Here is a 22,204-nt window from a genome sequence, read left to right on the forward strand (position 1 = left end):
TTTGGGGAGAACATGCTGGAAATTGACATCATGGAAATGAAAGCACAGGAGAGTTAATTAAGGGTCCTAGCTAAGCACCTTATGTTGATAAAAGAGAAGGTGAATTAGGTGGGATCCTTCCCCGGACCGATGAAAGCAAAGAAGAGACCAATGTTCTAACTAAAGCCCTTGCTTTGGAGTTACTAGAATTTGCTTGAGCCTTACCTGGCTAGATATCAGAGGAAGTAATGAATTTATACACAAGCTAAGTGAGCTACAGTTTAGGGGCTTGAATTGTGAGAAGCCTATAAACACACATAAATGGCTAAATATCAAGTTTTATATACAGTGGTACCTCGGGTTAAGTACTTAATTCGTTCCGGAGGTCCGTACTTAAGCTGAAACTGTTCTTAACCTGAAGCACCACTTTAGCTAATGGGGCCTCCTGCTGCTGCCGCACTGCTGCCACACGATTTCTGTTCTCATCCTGAAGCAAAGTTCTTAACCTGAAGCACTATTTCTGGGTTAGCGGAGTCTGTAACCTGAAGCGTATGTAACCTGAAGCATATGTAACCCAAGGTACCGCTGTAGCTGGTTAAAAAATAAAGGAAATGAGAAAACAGACCCTAAAGCAGTCATTAGCGTTCTGATATTACAAAAATATTCTTAGTGGTTATATTCTTGTCATACTGTGTTTATAAACCTGTGCAGAAATACCTGTACCAAATTTTCATCAGGCCAGGTGTCCATAATGTGTCAAACCACACTAGTGCCAGGTGAGGGCTGGGTCAGTCCTCAACACATCTTAATCTGTCCCTGATCAGAGCCTAGAAATAGCTTGCTATTTTGGAATTATCATCATCATCAGTGGAGCAAACTGCCAGGCTAGCATTTATTTTTTATCCCCACACTGTACAAGGGGACAAGGAACTGAACCCAGAAGACTAGGCTTGCGTTGGTGACTGGAATGAGATCTGAACCCAGGACTTCCTGGGGTGAGAGTCAAACCCGGGGAAAAAACTCACACTCTTGGACACAATGCTTCACCAGCACTCAGGATCATGTGATAAGATGGCAGGTGACTAGATGCTTTTTAGTGATAGTCTCCTTACTTGTGGAAACAAGGTCTCCTTTTAGCATTAAGGTCCTGCTTGAAGGCTTCCCATCAGTCAATAGAATTCATTTTCTTCTGTTAGTTTCACTAATATACATATTTGTTCATGCACACATTCCCCAAATATATTCATTTTTGTGCACATTACTTGGTTAGAGAATTGTAAAAATTCAGAGAAGTGTATGTTTTGAAGAACAGTCGTGTTTTGGAAAGTGCAGATTCATAGGTGCAACTTTAAATGTGAACCAAATCAAATTTCTTCTTCCCACCCACTCTCCCCCTTGCCCGGCCATCCACAAAATAAATAAATACTAGCCTGCCTTAAAAGGCTGTTATAAGGGTTGCTAAAGAAATGAGATAATACCCCAAATAAAACAGAAACATAAAAACCCTAGAATCCACTTTCAGAGGGGAACAAATCTTTTGAGAATTTGGAGAACTGCACTACTTAGAACAGCTGCATTAAAGAAAACATCTTAGCAGGTTTTCAAAAGGCCAGGATGAAGAAGAGATGAAATCTACATCACTTCTATTTCCCTGTGATTAAAACAAATGAGGAGGCAGTAATGTATGGTAGATCTTCTCACATGGGGCTTCCTTGTCGGGAAAATTGGCTAGTCTCTGTAATTGCCATTAGGGTAAGACTAAAAAGCTAGCCCTAGATCTCTCAGCCTCAAGTGTACCACTAGCTAGCAAAGTTGAGTTCACAATCCTTCTGATGAAGTCATCAATCCACCTGCTTTAAGGGGATTATGATGAATGAGAATTTCAAACCATCAGTTCTCTTTCATCCTAAATGTCTGCGAGTCTTCAGCCTCTGTCTTGGAGCTAGAGGGGTTGTGTGTGTAAGGGAATCTCTACAGACAGAGGTTTTTGGTCTTTGGAGAAGTCCAAAGGTAGATTTCTAATGGAAAGGGCCCAATGGCTGGCAATGTTTGGTTAAAAAAATAAAAAGAGAGTATTCATCAGGGGTGATCTTAAAGGAGTGTGTGCACAGGAGATGAGCCAAACTGAAGAATAGGATCCTGGCTTGTGGGAATCCCCAAGATGCTTGATTCTTACCATGCACAGAGGCTGCCCAATCAGCTCACTTGTGGTGAAAGCAAGCCAATTGGGATTGGCTGCAGCTCCCAGGGAGCATGAAGCCAGCACCTGTAGTGCAGCCAATCCCAGCAGGCTTGCTCTCCCCACCAATCAGCTGATTGGCAGTGACTGTAAACCTTCCGACTAGATGCCATGTCTCCACCTGCCCCTCACCTGATGCCACATATAATGTCACGTGTGGGGCAGGTGGGCATGAGTTTTGGAAAAATGGCCTCAGCCAAACTGGGACCTCTGCAAGTCCTAATGAGGCCTGCAGTCTGGAGATTCCCCACCCCTGGGTTATTGGACTAGGACCCAGAAGACCAGGGTTCAAATTCCCCACTCAGCTATGAAGTCACTTCCTCTAACCTACCCAACAGGGTTGTTGTGCGGATAAAATAAGGAGGGAACAGAAGCATGTATGCCATACCTTGAGCTCCCTGAAGGTGGAATATAAATAAATGTAGTAACAACAATAATTTCTGAAGAATACCACTTAAGCTCTTGCCAAATTCTCTTTACTCTATAAGCCAGCTACCTAGATCTATTATCTCTGTATGCTCCTTCTATTAATTAATTAATCAATTCCTTTCTCTTTTTCTTCCTCAAACAGAGCACCAAGTGGCTAATAATAAGGATGAAATAGGACGCTAAAAAAGAAAGCTAAAAAACCCACTGTAAAGAAGAAGAAGCATAAAATACTTGGATAAACAAATAGGGCTACCTGTCAAGTTGTGAATGCCCTGCAGAAATGGGTGGGACCTCAGCTGTGTGACCTGAACAAATATAAAGTGGCAACAAAATTGGCCAGAAAAAAACCAACCTCCCAGAGCAGCTTGTTTTGTCCTGGTGCCCTCCAGATGTTCAAGACTATGTAAGATCAGAAAGAAGAGCCTGGCTGCTGGATCAGGTCCCACAGGCCCACATAGTCCAGCATTCATTTCTCACAGTGGCCAAGCAGGTGCCCATTATGGGAAGTCGAAAGGTAGAACCTGAGCACAACAGTGTTCTCCCTTCTTGGGATTGCCAGCATCTGGCACTGAGAGGCATACTGCCTCCAGCAATTGAGGGAGATCATACTAGTCATTGTAGCCAGTAGCTTAATCCTCCATTAATTTGTCTAATCCACTTAAAAAGTCATCCACGTTGGTGGTCATCACTACATCTTGAAAATGGATGGGGGGATATTAATCCCCACAATAAACCTGTGAGGTAGGTTAGGCTGAGAGGTAGTAACTGGCCCAAGGTCAGCCAATGGGTTTCATGGCTGAGTGGAATATTTGACCCCTAGTCTCCTCTGGGTCCCTGTCTGTTGCTTTAACCATTACACCCCACTGGCTTTACCCTAATATATTTTCCTGCAAAAGAAGGAGAAAGCAAAGAAGCAACCTGACACTTCTTGACCTACACTCTAAATCCATAAATCCTTGATAATCCAAAAACCATACAACAATGTTCTTGGGATGCAAAACTTCTAAAATTCACATGCATTCACATGTGAAGCTTTCCTATCCCAATATCTTTGCCTCCTTTAGAAAAAAAAGGAAAAGGTTTCTGACATATATTGACCTACACTCTAAACCTATAAATCCTTAATATCCAAGAGACACATAACTACGTTCCTGGGGTGGAGGTCCAGGGAGCTCTCCATTCTAAGCAGGTGAAAGTTAGAAGCTTCTTTGATAGTGCTGTCCACTTACCCTTTTCCCTCCTCTTAGATATTTTCTCCCTCCTTCCCCCATTAGGTCTAAAGCCTTCCAACATTAATTCAGATGCCTGAGGGTTGATCTCAGGGTTTGACAGTTAACATCTTGCCCTGAATACCAGCTACCGCCAACGGCTACTTTCCCTGGATCGGCCTGTCATCCCTAAATTCAGCAAAGTGTGAGAGCAGAATACCTTATTATTCCACAAAGGTCAAATTGGTTTAATATTATTTGAGTCCTCCAGGGAAATCCCCAGTTTTCCTGCTGACCATGAAGTTCGCAGGAGTTATTTCTTTTTGTTAACAAATGGTTTCAGGAAGGGATAGTCTATTGGTTACAGTATGTGGCCAGCCAAGAGCGACAAAACTAGACAAGACCTGGGTTCTGACCTTTGCTGAAGCAACACCTGTTACCCCTGGGAGCTATCCTAGGTCCTGAATAACCTGGTTCTGACCTGTTGCATAGAAATCTTTCTGCTACCAGGTAAGCATGATGGCTATGTTGCAAGTTCCTAGATACCAGTTGCTGGAAACCTCAGGAAGGGAGAGTGCTTTTGCACTTGGGTCCTGCTTGGGGGCTTCCCCTTGGGGCATTTGGTTGGTCACTGTGAGAACAGGATGCTGGACTAGATGGGCCATTGGCCTGATCCAGAAAGCTATTCATAGGATTTTAGATAACTGCTGCTGTCTTCCAAGTCTAGCACCCTCAGACTTTGCCCAGCACCCTGTAAACACTTGGCCTAATCTAAAGTAGGCACAGCATGGGAGCAGACAATTGGATACCTTTCCATTGCTGCATCACATGAGATTCAGCTTTTGGAATAATGACACAAACACTCACTAAGCAAAACTTATTAACAACCTGAATATCACATTTGGCAGAAGCTATTACTGGCTAGTGGTCCACAAACTGGTGAGTGTGCAATTTCCCATTGGCTCTCATGACCCAGACTCTGGTGGCCATTCAGGAGTATGCTCATTCTAAGGCTCTCTGCTAGAGGAAGCTTAAGCCCAGCCCTCTTGGATCAGTCCAAGTATATCTGATTAGGACTGGGAGAGAGACCCCTGTCTGAAACCCAGGACAGCTACTGCCAGTCAGGATAGACAATATTGAGCATATGGATCCATGGCTTGACTCAGTATAAGGCAGCTTTCAATGTTCCCAGTGAGCTTCCTAAGCTCAGGTCTCCATTTCAACCATTCAATCCATTTCAACACAATGGGGATCTTCAGAGAAAAGGCTTATAGGGTCTTCTTAGGGAGGCCAGCCTCATACTTGCAGAAGCCTTGAGGCAGACCACTGGTCTTCCTAATTTTATAATCCTAATGTGCAACAGGAGACTGAGTTACTCTTTCTGTCTATCTTTCTCTCTTTTCTCTCTTCCTCCATTGCCCTCCTCCTAAAAATAAATAAATGAACATATATATATATGCCAGTGGTGATGTTGCTTGTGCAATCCAGGGCTCATTTATGGGCCCTGACACACCAGTGGATATCAAATGGCCAAACTCTGTTCTTGTTATGAGTCTTTGGGCTGGAACATTCCATGGAAGCCACCGATCTGGGAAGATTGGCTCAGGAGGGTATGCAGTGTCACGCCCCAACAGCTTCTTGCAGCAGATCCAGAATCAGACAAGGCCTCCTCAGAGAAGGAAGATCCCATTGCTGGTTCTTATCACATAAGGGGCTCAAAGAGGAGACAGTGGAAACTGAAAACCCCTCTGAACTTACTATCCAGGAAGGTGCCCCACTCAGGGATGTGACAAATCCAGGGAATCCAACGTGCTAACTGGTGTGTCCCCTTCCAGCTGTAGAAACTGTAACGTCACCGCCAGGAGCAAAAATGGTGGCACAGCGCCAATTTAATGGTAGCATGAGGCCATCCTTCTAGTCCTGCTTCAGAGGAAGCCAGAATGAAACCTACTCTTGAGTACAGCCGTTGTGATGCACCAGGAAAGAATGAGGCACCAGGGGCAGCTATAAAGCCTCTTGGTTGGTGCCTAGCCATTGCAACACATCAATTAGCTTAGCTGCCTATCGTTGGACAGTTGGGCCAATCTCCATTCTTGTGGTTAAGAGGAAAATCTAAGTCAGGGGAGGTCAACATGGCATAGACTACTACTCCCATATAGTCCCTGACCATTAGCCATGCTGGTTGGAGCCAACGGGAGTTGAGGTCCATGTGGGCACCACAATTTAAGCCACACAGCTGTGGTGGTGGGAACATGGCAGTTATAGTCAGTTTGGGAGCTAGGGCTGAAAAATAGTTGAGTTGCATGGCACATCTGTCCACAGATAGATGAATAGGGGCCCTCTTGGCTTTCCAGAATGTGCATGAGATCGTCATGGAAGTGTGTGTGTGTGTGTGTGAGAGAGAGAGAGAGAGAGAGAGAGAGAGAGAGAGATGGAAAATTTACTGAAGTTATTAGGCCTTGACTTCCAGGGGAGGAACATGGTGGACTGAACATCTTCTGTCAGCAGGCTGCAAAGGAGACAACTCCTAGGGGCCGGTGGGGCATTCCCATTCATATGGTGTATGGACTGTGTCATGTGATCAATTATGTGGGAAGGGGCTTGCCTGGGCCCCAACAATATTTTGTTCACGTTGGCACATCTGGCAGGTTGCCAACAGAAATAATTACACGGTGATTAATGATACCCATGACATAAATCTTGGCTATCAAATTCACTCTGCAGAAAAGTGTGAACAGGGAAATAACCTCTGACACTCTGAAAAAGCCATTTTCTAAACTGAGAGACTGAGAAGCTGTCAGCTCCTGGGAACCCAGATGGGGGTGAGTGACTTAAAGCGCAGGAATAAACATTGTACCCAAAAGCCATGTAGCAGCCCTGAAGGGCATAGGGTCTGCAAAAGCCTCCATTTCTCTAATTATCTTTCAGAAGTTTATAATTTACCATTGAGGACTCAGCTACATGCATAAAGATAAAGTGCTTTATATGTGTTATAACACTGTGACACCACATGGCGCTATGGAGTCCCATCTTTTGCCAACAAGATTTCCCTGCATAAAGTTTACAACAGGTTTAACTGAATCACCTTTTTGGTGTGTCTAGATCCTGCCTGAGAGAGGTTTCTCTGTCTGCCAGTTGAAATTTACAACTGTTGTATGAGCTACTTTCTGGCTTTAAGAAAAGATTATCATTAAAGGGCTGAAGCCAGAACAAAAAGCATGCTCCGTTTGAACCAAGTAAGTTTTAAACGATCAAGGGAGTTTTGAATGCTAATAATTTTTATTTTATTTAAATCTGTTTTCTCAGTGAAAGTGTTGCCTTGAAATCAAAACTAATGTTGCTGCTTCTTTTTTCCTTTGTAGAAATGTGGTTTGATAGCAGATAATGTTACATAGATCTTAAGGTCATGACAGGGGATTCAAGACAGGAGACTGTGAAGATCTTAAAGTGGAGACTGAATTGTTAATATCAAGAACATTCAGTATGGCAGATAAATTGTTGGACATTCCATTGGCTGTTGGTGTCCTTCAGCAATTGTTTGATGCAGTGGCGTAGCGTGGGTTGTCAGCACCTGGGGCAAGGCAAGTAGTTTGCGCCCCCTAACCCATGGATTTTAGCACTCGAGTCTCTTCCACTAGATTAGCGCGCCCCCCCTCAGATGTTGCGCCCGGTGTGGCTGGCCCCCCCTGCACCCCCCACGCTACGCCACTGGTTTGATGAGTAAATAAGAGTGATTAGAGCTGAGATTGATGAAATGGTGAATGAAAGCAGACCAGAGAAGGATGAAATGGAAAGTGGCATTAAAGAAGACACAGGGACTTCAGAGAAAAATATGGATGAAGGATTGTCAGAACAGGAGGGTGAAATGGATGCAACGGATGGTGAAATGGAGAAGTCCTCCATACAGGTATTTGAAACAGCCAAATGGTTGAGCAGAGATGTTGGAGGAGTGGAATGAAGCCATGGATGGAGAGATGAAAAGACATCCTGAGCTGGCTGAGATAGAGTTGAGAGAGAGAAAGGACTCTGTTTACAACTTGGAGTAAATTCAGAGGAAAGAGCTATCAAACCTTAAGTGTTTTCCTTGGGAAAAGAATGGAAGAAGCATAAATGGAAAAGGAATTAAAAAAAAAAATCAAGACGGAACACCACAGCAAATACAACAGGAAATGGGAACGGAAGATATGGAACTAGGTGTGAATTAAGAAACGCATAATAAGTAAAGAACTATGGAATAGTTAATATACTGTATAATCACAGCAGAAAGAATCTTGTATGGACTAAGACAGAAAAGACTTATTATTGTTTAATATGTTGAAGTTACTGGAGATAAAGTTGATATGTTGGATTAGAGAAAAATTATTGCTGACATTTATTATTATTAATAATTAGAGAACCCCTTTTGAATTTTTTGTGGAAAAAACCAAAATGAATTAATCTATTTGGATTGGAAGATTGGGAAAATATTGTCTAACAGAAAGTAGATCAGTTGGGTGTCATTCTAGAGTGAATATTTTGAATAATTTATTTTTATGTAACTGATGGAAAATCAGAAGTCCTTTTTATTTTTGTTCTTCTCTTTATTCCTCTTTTTAAGTTTTCCTTTGGTGTTTTCTTTTCTCTGTTTTTATTTAGATTAGCTTCTTTTATCCTACTGTATTATGAAAAAGCTTTAACTGGCCAAACTGCAGGTTGGAATGGGCCCTTCTTCCTTCAGGCCAATTGAATAAAGTTGTGTCAAATTGAGACCATACGATTTCAAAAGACCAAGGAGACAACCACCTATGCGATGGATAAACAATCTAAAACTATGTTGATGCAAGAAGCAAAAAACAGAGAACAATAGAGAAAACTTGAAGAGGCATATATCTAAAGATGGATGTGAGATGCTTCAAAAGGAAGAAGAAAAGTATGTGTGAAACTAATGCCATTGCATCTCTTCCTTACAAGGGAAATCGTGAGCAATTTTTAAAAAGTTGAACCTTATTTTAAACCAGGTTATTGAGGAGCCCGCAATAGAATTGCTTTGGGGATGGAGGGCAGTTGTGATCCAGTGATCCATCATCGCCATTTCCATTCCAAGAGACCATCTGGTCAGGAAAAGTCTGTTTTTGCATTCAGGCAAGAGCACCTCTCACAGACCCAAGTCTGGATCATCCTTGCGCCTGAAATAATCTCTTGGTGAAGCATTCCTTTCCTCTTCCTCCTCAGCTTCTAAGTGTGGGGATTTTATCTTGCATGAATAAAGATGATAAACTTGCACCTCTTTTAGTCTGCAAGGTTTTTCTTCTCCCCCCCCCCACTTCCTGCCCCCGTGTCCAGCTGCCTTTTATTCTCCACTTTCTGTCTCTTCACGTGTGGGTGTTTCTTTTTTCTTGTCTGAAGATTTTTCTAGATTCCCACTTTGAAGATGACATCTAAGGCTGCATCTGGTCTAAAGTCTGCATTATGAGAATTCATGTAAACTCCAGTTTCCATTAGAAATTGAGGTCCAGGCCCTTCAAAGTGTGGCTAACATAATAAGTACAGGAGGCATCTAAGACAATCATTATTTCCTTAACACCACCGCTGTTTTTACAGCTTTTGAGTCCTGCCGATGGAGGCTCTGGTTATGTAGCTTGCTAACGTTTGCCTATGATGTACTAATAAACAGAACAGTGGTGATCAGAGGCAAACCTCTTGGCGAAGTGAGTTTGTTTATTAAGCAGCGCCACCTGCGGGTGATACATGGTTGCTGCGATGTGGAGCCGTGCTCGCCGAAGAAAGGTGCATTTTTTGGGTGCAAAGCTGAATTTTACAGAATAGAATAGATGCCTCTACCCAAGACAGGGTGTGAGGGGATAGAGAGTGTGTGTGTGTTGAGTAGACAACAGTTACAGCTGCTACATCAGAGCTATGGCTACCCAGCATTGCAGCACGTAGTTAAACTAAGGCACTTGCTCTTTCAGGAGGCAGTAATGGCCATGAACTTTAAGAGAGGATTGGACAAATTCATGGAGAAGGTTATCAGTGATGACTAGCCATAATGTCAATACAAGCAGAGGCACTGATGCTTCTTGAAACCAGTTGCTGGAAACCGCACAGGGAGAGAGTGTTCTTGCTTGCTGGTTTCTCCCTGGCTGGGCACTGTGAGGCAGGATGCTGGTATGTTCTTAAGTATGTTTTTAAATATCGGCTTCAGTGCTGAGCCGGCCTTAATCTGGGAAAGGTGGGACTCAGGTGGGCCACAGGCTCCCTGCCCCGACATTAACTGATAAAATATTGCAGTGGGTGGTAGTGTGTCCATTTGTTGCCCTTTTCAGGGTTAATGCTGAGACTGCCCTCGGCTAGTGGCCTTCATAGGTAATGTTCTGATGGGGGAAGAGAGGGGCAATGAGTATTTCCCACCATGTAAAGGCACACTTGGGCCTTCCCTACAAGGGGCCCTTCTGGCCTGAACACCCTTTATTCACACAATCCCACCCAATGAGAGCCAGTGTGGTATGGTGGTTACAGTGCTAAACTAGGACCTGAGAGACCAGGGTTCAAATCCCCGCCTTGGGTCAATCACTCATTCTCAGCCTAACCTACCTCACATGGGTGTTGTGAGGATAAAATGCGTAAGGATAAAATGTAAGCCACCTTAAGCTTCTTGGAGGAAAGATGGGATAGAAATTAAATACAAAATAAAATAAAATAATTGTCACAACAAGAGCATTTGGTTCATAGTAACAACTCTTAGCATTCAGACCAGTTGTTCCCCTAAGTGGACAGTACCGCTTTGCTTGTAGGGCTGTGGGATTACATAGGTAAAGGTAAAGGGACCCCTGACCTTAGGTCCAGTCGTGGCCGACTCTAGGGTTGCGGCGCTCATCTCACTTTACTGGCCGAGGGAGCTGGCGTACAACTTCCGGGTCATGTGGCCAGCAGGACTAAGCCGCTTCTGGCGAACCAGAGCAGCGCATGGAAACGCCGTTTACCTTCCTGCCGGAGCGGTACCTATTTATCTACTTGCACTTTGACGTGCTTTCGGACTGCTAGGTGGGCAGGAGCAGGGACTGAGCAACGGGAGCTCACCCCATCGCGAGGATTCGAACCGCCGACCTTCTGATCAGCAAGTCCTAGGCTCTGTGGTTTAACCCACAGCGCCACCCGCATCCCTGTGGGATTACAAAGGGGGTACTAAAAGGCAAGGTAGTGTGCTAGAGGTGCAAATGACTATCAGACATTGAAAAGCTGGCATTACTGGATGAAGTTCATCAGTTTTGTTGAATTAATTAAACCAAACACTTTAAATTGAATTTTTAATAAATGTGCAATTAATTGTTACTGGTTTGAATTATATTGTGCTATTATTGTCCTTAGCGAGCTGTGCAAATCACTGTTTTTGAATAATGCTTTCTATAGGATAGGGTAGGGGAACACATATTTTAGACAATGCTTTCGTTACCCTTGCAACAGCCTAGTTAAGGCAAGCTAGTACTGTATTGAAGAGAGAGAGAGAGAGAGAGAGAGAGAGAGAGAGAGAGAGAGAGAGAGAAGCAGATACAGAGACAGAGACAGAAATAAAGACAGAGAGAAGGGAAGTTCCCTTGGCAGATGCTTTATTTGTTCCTCTAACCCTCAGTTTTTGTCTCCAGGGTTGGAGGACGGACATAGCCCCATGAAGAAAAGTCTGTAGTAATTCCCTAGTGCAAAATGTCAGATGTGAGAATAGCGAATAGCAGGTGGGGGCAAGGAATTACTTCTATAGCACTGCTAAACAACCAATGGAGCTAAAGGTGGAGCATCCTATCCATTTCAGGTTCTGATCATCCCAACTTACATTAGCTCACCACTTTTCCAGTTCTGTTCAAAAAAATTTTTGTAGAAAGCCCTTATGAGACTTTGCCAACCAGACTTTTAAGGCACATTTCTATTATTATTGTTGTTGTTGTTGGCATTATCATTATCATCGTCGTCTTCGTCATCATCATTATTAATTATTATCATTATTATCATTATCATCATCATCATCTCACCTGCCCTCCCAGAGGAGCGCAAGGAACCACACACATTAATAATAACACCCTTGAAAACATTTTAGTAAAGGTAAAGGGACCCCTGACCATTAGGTCCAGTTGCAGATGACTCTGGGGTTGCAGCACTCATCTCGCTTTATTGGCTGAGGGAGGCCAGCATTCTAGGTCATGTGGCCAGTATGACTAAGCCGCTTCTGGCCAACCAGAGTAGCGCGCAGAAACGCCATTTACCTTCCTGCCGGAGCGGTACTTATTTATCTACTTGCATTTTGACATGCTTTCAAACTGCTAGGTTGGCAGGAGCAGAGACCGAGCAACAGGACCTCACCCCATCGCGGGGATTCAAACCGCCAACCTTCTGATTGGCAACTCCTAGGCTCTGTGGTTTAACCCACAGCGCCACCCGCGTCCCCAAAAACATTCTAAAACCAACTAAAAACAACCACATTCTCTCAACCAGTGATTTCAGAGTTTCCAAGAACCTTCCTCATAAAAAGCAGAGCATTCCACAAACAGGGAACCAACAGAGGAGACCCTGCCATGGGTCTAAGACCACTGGGCAGTGCCCCCCACAAGGCCTCAACGCCTTGACGTATATATGATTTTGCAATGATTTCCCCTAATATAATGCACTCTTGTATTTCCTTTTCATGAATTATATGCATTTTTCAGGTACACTTTCCCCTAATATATACATTTGCTACAGGATAACTCCATCGCAAAATTACCCCCCGTCACCAGGAGACTCGAAGAGGGCTGGTCAACGGGTGGATAAATAGAACTTTAGGAGAAGAGGAAATTAATCTGATTTTTCGTTCCTGTTTGGACTTGTGTGTATAGAAAGAAAAATGAAAGAAAAATGTAGAGGGATTTTCCATCCTCCCCCACCCCCCAATAATAAAAAAGAGAAAGTAGCTCTCTGCAGGGCCCCTACAGCTTGTGAAAAATTAAAGTCGACGGATTCAAACTGTCCTATTTCCACATCAAACGAGGAGAGGCACTGTGCGCTTCCCAACTTATCTTCAAACGCCCAGCACCCTCGAAAGTTTCTTGAAAAAAAGAGAAAAAGAGCAAGAGGGAGAGAGAGAGACAGGAAAAGGAAAGAGTCTCCAGCTCCCCCAAGTGCTGTGCCCGTTACCGTAGCCGCTGTCTCTCTCTCTCCTAATTATACCCCTGTGAGTTTATTAATCAACTTGTAAATTATTTAGAGAGCCATGCGTGCGCGTCTTCAGCTAGTACAAACACACGTGTGAGAAGAGGCGCTTGGAAAAAAACCAGCGGAGGGTCCCCCAAAGGATGCTCCGGCAATGTTGCAGGCTGCTTGCAGGATGGCTGGCTGGTGTGTGTGTGTTTTTGAAAAAATAAGAAATAAAACCGAGCTTATCTCCTCAGATAGAAAGATTTACCTAGCTTTTCAACTGAGAAATTATTTGCAACTTACGGATAGCAAACGATCCGCTACCACCCCCCAACTCTCCTTCATAAGAAGAGAAAGAGAAAGAAGGCTCTATTGTCAATTTTTTAAGCTGCCACTTTAGAGATAAGAATGTTAATTTCACTGTCAAAAATAAATAAATATGAGGGTGGGGAAGAAAAGCTGTGATCTTGGGGCCACCATGACATCCAAACTTGCAAAAACGAAGAGAGAGAATAAAGTAAATCATTGGGGAGTGAGGAGAGGGGCGGAAACATCCCAGTTTATTCATTTTTTTCTACAAGAAAAGTTAATGTTGTTATAGTAAAGACTGAGGGTTTTTTTGTTAGTAATAGCAGAAATTAGGAGATTCCCAAAACCCCCTTCTTCTACTCCTCCCTGTTCTCCCTCCGCCCAGGCAATGAAGCAAGAAGAGAAAGCCACTGGGATGGATTCAAATATTACTATTTTATAAATGGAGAGTAGCAGAGGTGGGGAAGACACCAACACAGAGGGCTTGTGTCTAGCTCAATGGGGCTTGAGACAAAAAATGGGGGGAGACCTTATCTTTCTTTTTGTTGCTTTTGTTTTGTTTTGTCTATTAAATTTGTATACCACCCTTTCTCATCTCTCTTGTCAGACTAAAAGTTGTTCTGACCATAAGTGAATAGCACCAATTAAGAGCATGCCAAGGCCCCAGCCTGTCCACGAGCTCCAGTGATGGGGAGCGACTGGAAAAAAGAGGGTGAATAGACCCCAGATCGGTTCTGAATAGACATCAGGCTGGGAAACCTCACAATTAGTGAGGCAAACTCTGGCCCTCCAGACCTTCTCTGGCCTTTGGGAGCCTCCTTCATGCCCCCTTTCCCCCAGCCTACACCCCTCACCAGCCCCACTTTGCACCTTCCTTGGATGCATTTGTCTGACTGGGGTGTGTCCTTGGAACTCTGCTCTTGTCTCTTGCTTTTCTGGAAGAGCGACAGTGAGAGGCATGATTGTGTAGCAACTAGCCTCTCTTGCAAAGGTAAAATCTAACATTTGTTGCTCTGTCTACTTTTGCTTCTGGCTCTGCTCGCCACTTGCATATGGCCCCTGAAAAGCTGGCTAAAGGGGAATGCAGCCTTCAGGCTGAGAAATGTTTACCTACACCTGGGGGAGCAACCTGGAGGAGCCTGTGATCTTAACAATCAGAAAAAAGGTGTGGGGAAAATTCTTAAGAGTGGAAGAGGAGTGACAGAAGAAGGGGCACTGAAGTTAGGAGTACTACAGTCTTTGACTAATATAACTTTAAAAAAAAGAAAAAGGTTCACCAAGTAGCCTAACTCTCTTTCATTTCCCCCAAGGTCTTCTGCAAAGCCACTAATGAATTCTTGTTAGTGTTTACTCATGCAAATTCATGCTTTGTTATCCTGAGGAGGAATGGATTAGCAAAATGATCAGACTTATTATTTGTCTTGCAGCATAAATATTGGCTAGAATGCATCCCTTCATTCTGCTAAGATATGCCCCACTTAAGCCATAAAGCCACACAGATGAAAAAAATATCAAAACAAACTTGGAGAAAAACAACTCTGGGATACTTATTGGTCATGTGGACAGAAGATAAAGCTCCAATGGGTGTCCTTAGGATTCGTTATGACCACATTACAGTATCTTTGCCTAATAGAGAACCCTAACATTTAAACCAAGGGGATTGGCCAGGATCCAAAGGACTATTTAAAATATCATCTCTCCCTGCACACCTGGCCATTTACCCAACTAATCACTGCGCTCTGCAGGTGAGGGCCTCTGCAGATGTACCAACTTATCAGGAGGTCTGTTGGGCTTTTAGTGTTATGGCACCTACTCTTTGCAATGTCCTCCCTTTAAATATCAGGTCTCTGTTGTCTTTTCAGCACCTCTTGAAAACATCCCTCTTTCAACAAGCATTTCAAAGTTGAGATCTTTCCCAGCCTTCATCTGCATTGGAATTGTTTTTCAGATGTTTTGATTGTTTTATTACTTGTGTATTTGCTGCCCTGGGCTCATAGATGAGGAGAAGGAGGAGGAGGATCTACTCAATCATCCTCTGGATAAGAGATGCTGAGAATTAGCAGGGAAATTCTATTGCCTTAAGCTCTTGCATGTGTGCTTCCCTTTAGGATGGGGCAAGGTAGGTCACTGTGTCAGTGGGACACAATAGTGGGACACAGTAATGACCTTTGAGGAGCACAGTTTTATGGAGATTAGTTTTTGTTATATCTTATATATTTCTGATAATATTTTACTTTTATTTTAAATTCTGAAGAATTTTATCATTTTTGAAGTAACTGATACATTGGAATTGTTTCACAAATTGAAAATATTTATGGAAAACACACAGTGGAAAAATAGGATGTCAAGGAAAGTGAGAGTACCATCAAGTCTGTAAAAGAAGATGGTACTGTGCCTGACTTGAATTACAGTGACCCTGCTAACTGGTCTAACTACAGTGGTGCCTCGCAAGACGAAATTAATTCGTTCCGCAAGTTTTTTCTTCTTGCGAGTTTTTCGTCTTGCGAAGCACGGTTTCCCATAGGAATGCATTGAAAATCAATTAATGCGTTCCTATGGAGACCGCTTGCCAGGCTGGCGGTGCGGAGAAGGGCTTTTCTCCCCACCGCAAGCCTTCAGGACAGGTACGGGAACAGAGGGGAAGGCGCGCAGCGCTTCTCCTCTGTTCCCGGGGCTTGCGGTGGGAGGAGGGTTTTTCCTCCCCACCGCCAACATTCAGAACAGCATTCTGAATGTTGGCGGTGGGAAGGAAAACCCTCCTCCCACCGCAAGTCTTCAGGACAGCCATCCGAAGGCTGGCGCGGGGAGAAGGTCTCTCCGCCCCACCGCCAGCCTTCGGAGGAGACTTCCAAAGGCTGGCAGCGGGAGGAGGTCTCTCCGCCTCACCGCTAGCCTTCGGAGCAGCCTTCCGAAGGCTGCCAGTGGGGCGGAGAGACCTCCTCCCGCCGCCAGCCTTCGGAGGAGGTCCGAGGACAGTGGGGAAGACGCGCTGCGCTTCCCCGCTGTCCTGGAGATTTCCCTATGGGCTTTCGTCTTGCGAAGGAAGCCCATAGGGAAATTCGTTTTGCGAAGCGCCTCCAAAACGGAAAACCCTTTCGTCTAGCAGGTTTTTCGTCTTGCGAGGCGTTCGTCTTGCGGGGCACCACTGTATTGTAGTGATAATTTGTGACAGCTTATAATACAACATGGACCACAGCAGGTTGTATCACATGATTTCCCCAAAGAGTAAAAGAAAAAAGAATAAATTCTCTCCTTTACACTACAAGAGAAGAATAGCAAATGGTGCAGAAGTATCAATTGAGGTTGATATATTCAACCTCAAAATATGGTGTGTGTAAGTTGTTCGGCAAAAATATCGTGCACTACCTCTACAAGAAACAGATTCAAAAGACTGGAAGAACATTGAAGCAATTCTGTCTTCACATGAGAGGAATACTGACCATTTAGAAAACTATCAGACCTGGAAATAACTTGAATTGTACTTATCTAAAGAAAAAACATTGGTGATATTAACATGAAGAAAATTAGACAAGAAGAACATTATTGAGAGCAAATCTTGGAACACTTGATTGCTTTGGTCAGAGTTCTTGGCATGCAAAACGTGGCATTCCATGGTACAACTAAAAAGTTGTATGGTGCTAGTTGCACAGCGGAAATATTTTGAAGTTTGTAGAATATCTAGCCCTTTTTGATCCCATCATGAATGAACATTTGCACAGAGTTAAAGATCAAGAAACAATGGTTCACTACCTAGGAAAAGATGTCCAAAATGAGCTTATACAGCTTCTAGCAGGTACTATAAAGCTGGGGGGGGGGAGCACATGAAAACGCAGCCCAATACTATTCAATTATTTTGGACTGCAAACCTGATGTTAGTCATATTGTACAAATGACAATGATTGTATGTTTTGTTGATGTAATCAAACCATCAGATAATGAGATATCTGAGCCCGAGGTTATAAGAAGAGAACATTTCTCAGGATTTGTTCCACTAAAGGAGACTACAGGTGCCTTTATGGCAGAAACTCTTTTGGACAGCTTGAGCAAATGGGATTACCAAGTAAGAATCTGTATTGTCAATGTGCAGCAATGCGAAAGGCAAAGAAAATGGCACACAAAAGAGAGTCCTGGACATAAACCCATGTGCCTTTTTTGTGCCCTGCAATGCACACTCTTTAAACTTGGTTGTCAGTGATGCCACTGTTGTCTGAAAGCAATTAAGTTTCTTCAGCTTAGATCAACAGATCTATAATTATTTCTATGCATCGACTCAGCGTTGGCAAATTCTAACTAGCCATGTATCAGACTTAGGTATAACTGTTAAGCTGCTGAGCGAAAGAAGATGGGAGAGTCAGATTGATGCTTTGAAACCACCGAGATATAATCTTAGAAGTATATATGATGCTTTAATAGAGATCTTTGATGACACAAGCCTAAAAGGTTTATCTGGAAATGCTTCCCGAATTGAAGCTAAGGCCCTTGCTGATGCAATTTGTAAGTTCAGGTTTGTGCTGTGAACTTACAGCAATATCTCAAAGACTTCCAAAGTCGATACCACCACAAGGAGTACTTCTCTTCATACTACAACAAAAACACCTGGATAATGTGCCTAATGGTTCTGTTGCTCTAAGGATCCTTTTCACACTTCCAGTTTCTCAAAGCTCAAACTTATAAAAACTTACACATAATGTTGCAAAAGAGATTAGTTGGCTTCGTAACTATATTAACTGGACTTGCCCAAGCATCAGCTCTTGACCAGAAGGAATTGGTCACAAAATTTGCACACAAAGTGAGATTTTGATGTGCCTGAAATTGAAACTTTTAAGAGATTCATTTTTAACTTCGTAATTCACAAGATTATTCAAAACGATTTGTATGCTAAAACACTTTCTTTTGTTTTTGAGAAAGATAATAAAAGATTGTTGTACTACTTATTCCTGCAATTTTAAACAAATTTAACAGTTTCAAGTTTTGTGCTTTCCCTTTTTTTCTACAAGAATCTGTTTTTGAAAATCGAAGTTAGAAATTTGGGGTGTGTGCATGTGTGCACATTGCTAGCCTTGTCAGGGGTGCAAAATAGCCTGGCACTAGCACTGGGGAACAGGGACGCTAGACAAGATAGCCCTTGCATCCTGATCTAGCAAGGACATAAGAAGAGCCTGGCTGCCGTATCATGCCAAAGGAGGACCCATCCAGCCAAATAGCTTGTTCTCACAGCAGCCAAACCGATGCCCCAATGAGAAGCCAGAAAGCAGGACCTGAGTGTGACAGCAACATTCTCCTCTCGTGATTCCCAGCAATGGTTATTCAGGGGCCATGCTGTCTCCAACAGTGAAGGGAGAATAGGAGAATACATGTGCTTTAAATTTATGGTATGTATGCAGCCACACATGCAGCAAACGCAAGCCTTGCTTCTTACCCTTGTGTGATTCAGCCACCACTGATGGATAATACCAGAGTGAGGGGAAATGCCACTGTGTGTGCACAGCTCACAGGCATTGCAGCCCCCTCCATGGCCCCCGACAGTAGGCAAAACCCTCCCTTGTGTATATCCTAGCTTTCGTATATTGATGAGCATTTTATTAGATGTTGATGGTATTACTGTTACAGTGGTACCTCTAGTTATGAACTTAATTCGTTCCAGAGGTCCGTTCTTAACCTGAAACTATTCTTAACTAGAGGTGTGCTTTTGCTAATGGGGCCTCTTGCTGCTGCCGCTGTGCCGCCGGCACACGATTTCCGTTCTCATCCTGGGGCAAAGTTCTCAACTCGAGGTAACTCTTCCAGGTTAGCGGAGTTTGTAACCTGAAGTGTTTGTAACCTGAGGTACCGCTGTACTATTATTACTACCATCACCAGTGGGCATTTCAAGAAAAGGTAGCTAGGAGGAGTGTTGTTCACAGCTCCAGCCAGCTAGCAATGACACTTTTCAGCAAACACTATTCCATTTGCTCTCCAGTTTTCTTGCCCTCGCCTGATTGATAATCAGCCAACATTCTATGTTTGCTGAGCATGCTCAGTTCTCATTGGCTGTTTCAAATTCCCCCTTCTCTTAGGGTCCCCACACACCCCAAAAATTGGTTATTTGTTTACTTCTGAAAACTTTGGGATTCCTTTGAGAGAACAGAGTTCCCTATTATTTGATGACTGGTGATGGTACTCAATAAGCCTCGTGTAGATGCCATGGATGGACAAATCAATCCATTTCACTTTCTCTCAGATTCTCATTGTTCCAATCTTAAGTTTGGTGCTCCACATATCCATATCAGTTTGCAATATTTTTTAAAAAATATTTTCCCTCATGAAAACTCAACAGCATTTTAGTGCTAATCTCTCCTAATACACAACACACATTTCAAGTATAATTTTGACTAATCTTACTGCATAATAAAATTGTAAGGTGTTATCACTCTGTTTTCATTAGCTGCTTTCTAGGGTTCTAAAGGCAGGAGTGGAGTGGGGTGGCTCTGAGAAAACAGTGTGACAAATGAGCAGGGGAGGGAGAGGGCAGGTTAATATGGGAGTTTTAGTCCTCTGGTGATGGGTGGGAGGCAAAGAGAAGGAATTGGGAAGGGTAGATAGGGGAGCAAAGTGGAAATCTGTGGGGAGAATGGTAGCAGGGCTGGCAAATGAATCAAGCAGGGGCACAACTCCTAGTATACATATATTTTTGCAAAGCGTTTTCCCGAAATATAACTAATTTTTTGTACATCATTTTTACAAGTACTGTCATGGATGCTTTTCTCTAGCAAGAGCATTTTTGCGCACACAACTTGACTACAGAACCAGACAGTAAAATTTAGGGGTACAAGGGCTTCAGAGGACAGCTGGGTTTCAGTTAGCACATTATTTCAGAAAGGGTAAACTACGTAAGTTCGCGAACAGAACCAAATTTCTTCCCCTGCCTTACGAGATGCACCCTCAGCTCCAATCATGCCACAAAGATACCCCCCTCCAAACCCCAAGATTATGCATCTGTCGTCCGTCCCCCCCAACTTCCCCGCCTCCCCACAGATTTGTAAGCACTGCATGGGAAGTGCAGAAATGTGACCTTACCTGGCCAACCACTGTCAAAATACGGCTTAATGAGTTCTCCAAGTTTTGTCTCGTCGGCTACAGCTTCCTTTAGCAATTGCCCGCAGCAAACTGAGAGGAACGAGGAACAAAAAAGACATAAGGTTAATTTTTAAAAAGGAAGTAAGAAAGCAAAAGTAGAGGGGAGGGGAAAGGTGGATTGTGGGGAGGGCAGAGAGAGAAAGAAATGGCAAAGAAGCTGCATATTGGAAAAAGGTCACTGAATAAAATAAAAGACATGGGGGCTTGAGCTGGTTTCTCCATCTCACCTCTCTCTCTCTCTCTCTCTCTCTCTCTCTCTCTCTCACACACACACACACACACACACCTCTTTTTGCCCTAGCCAAACAAAAGCTGGAAAAAATATAGGATAATAAAGAATACATTTGGCTGGGAACATTTTTATTTTAAAAGAAAAATATACTAATCAAAATATAGAATGGAAAACAGCAAGTCAAGGGAGAGTCTATGGGTTTCTGACTGGTTATAAACTTATAATTACTGGAGGAGGAAGTTACAGCATCCAAATGTTACTGCTGGAGGTGTTGAGGAGCTCCTGGCTTCCTCATGTGGAAAGCTGACCCAAAGGGCTGTCGGGTGCCAGTGTCAGAACGTTAGTAGCTGGAAAGGATTCAAGAGGTCCCTCTAATTCAGCGCCCCAAGAGCAAACAAATAGGAAGAATGTAAGGAGTGCACAGTGGCTGGATTAGGCCTAAGGGCCATCTGGTCCAGTTCTCACAGTGCTTGATGGCTGCCCAATTATGGGACAGGAGCACAACAGCAGCACTCTTCCCACTTGTGCTTCCCAACAGCTGTTATTCATAGCAACTGGCGTCCCAGCAGCTGGTACAGAACTTTGATAGTGCCTTTTACTCATCTGGATGGAGGATAGAGGAGTGTGGGAGAGTGTGTGAAACTAGCCTACTATACAGGTGGTGGCCACTTTAGGCACGGGGTGGTTTGGAGAAATATTACATCCTCAGCAATGGACAGAGAAAGAGACAGCCTGAGACCAACTAAGGATTTAAGAAAGAGAAGGTAACAAACCATTGATGATGCCATATTTCCGAGAAAGTAACGATGCTTGCATGCTTTTCCCAGAGCCTGGCGGTCCACAAAGGAGAATCCGGGGTGAAAACGGGGCGAGTGTTCGAGGAGGAGCTTGGACATGGGTGAAGACTGACAAACAATAGAAGTGGTGGAAAATTAGGATATTCAAAGGGTTTCCAAAGGTAAGCACAGAGGAATAGCTGTGGGTAGCACTGCCCCCCCTCTGAAATCTGCTTGTTTTGCTTTGCCTAACAGTAGGACCCTTGCACCTTGCAGGTTAGGGAGACTTGCTGTTGGTTTCATGCCGGGTAGCGGGGCTACCCAAATATTAGAACCAACCCTACTCACAGCGGAGGGAAACAGTCCATTTGCACATAATTTATTCCCAAATAAATATCAGCTAACCAGAGACAGCTCTAAGCTGTTCTTCCCAGCCCAGCATATCTGCAGCAGAAACATAACAGGCCAAGCAGCCTGCTTACAAATGATGCTTAATTTGCAGTAAATAACCAAGTTAATTAGGAGTAATGATCCCCCAGACAGTCTCCACATCTAATTATTCTTTTTAAAAAATCTGGCTGCTTGATGCATCAACTGGAAGAAAAAGATGGGGGGAGATGATCTGGAGAGGATTTTTTTTCCATTCCAATTTTCAATTTATTTCACTGCATTATTAATTAATAATAATTAATATTCAGCCTGCATACATATATTTACAATTCAAGGCATGAATTGTTTATGAATGATGATGTGAACTTTTAAATGTAATTAAGTAATT

General features: G+C 43.4%; 1 protein-coding gene and 1 long non-coding RNA gene across 8 annotated transcripts in view; one reads left to right on the top strand and one right to left on the bottom strand.

Annotated features, from left to right (window-relative positions):
• The window catches only part of AK8 (adenylate kinase 8), a 94,693-nt gene that overhangs the window by 28,860 nt on the left and 43,629 nt on the right, over positions 1-22,204 (bottom strand). For all 6 annotated transcript variants that reach the window (XR_014543846.1, XM_083596457.1, XM_083596459.1 and 3 more), the window contains 2 exons: positions 21,424-21,555; positions 20,359-20,448 (listed from right to left, as the gene is read on the bottom strand). Coding sequence is in view for 5 of the 6 variants with exons in the window: in XM_083596457.1 (XP_083452583.1) it covers positions 20,359-20,448; positions 21,424-21,555 (222 nt within the window). In the remaining variant the exon portion in view is untranslated. The remainder of the gene's footprint in view (positions 1-20,358; positions 20,449-21,423; positions 21,556-22,204) is intronic.
• LOC310754590 lies at positions 6,969-9,117 on the top strand. 2 transcript variants are annotated; one of them, XR_014543900.1, is made up of 3 exons: positions 6,969-7,091; positions 8,491-8,764; positions 8,853-9,117. It is a non-coding gene; the product is annotated as an uncharacterized lncRNA (long non-coding RNA). The 2 variants fall into 2 exon arrangements; XR_014543899.1 differs by having other exon boundaries at positions 8,491-9,117.

Source organism: Podarcis filfolensis (genome assembly GCF_964270895.1).
Source record: "Podarcis filfolensis genome assembly, chromosome: Z".
In the NCBI taxonomy this organism is placed as follows: Eukaryota; Metazoa; Chordata; class Lepidosauria; order Squamata; family Lacertidae; genus Podarcis; species Podarcis filfolensis.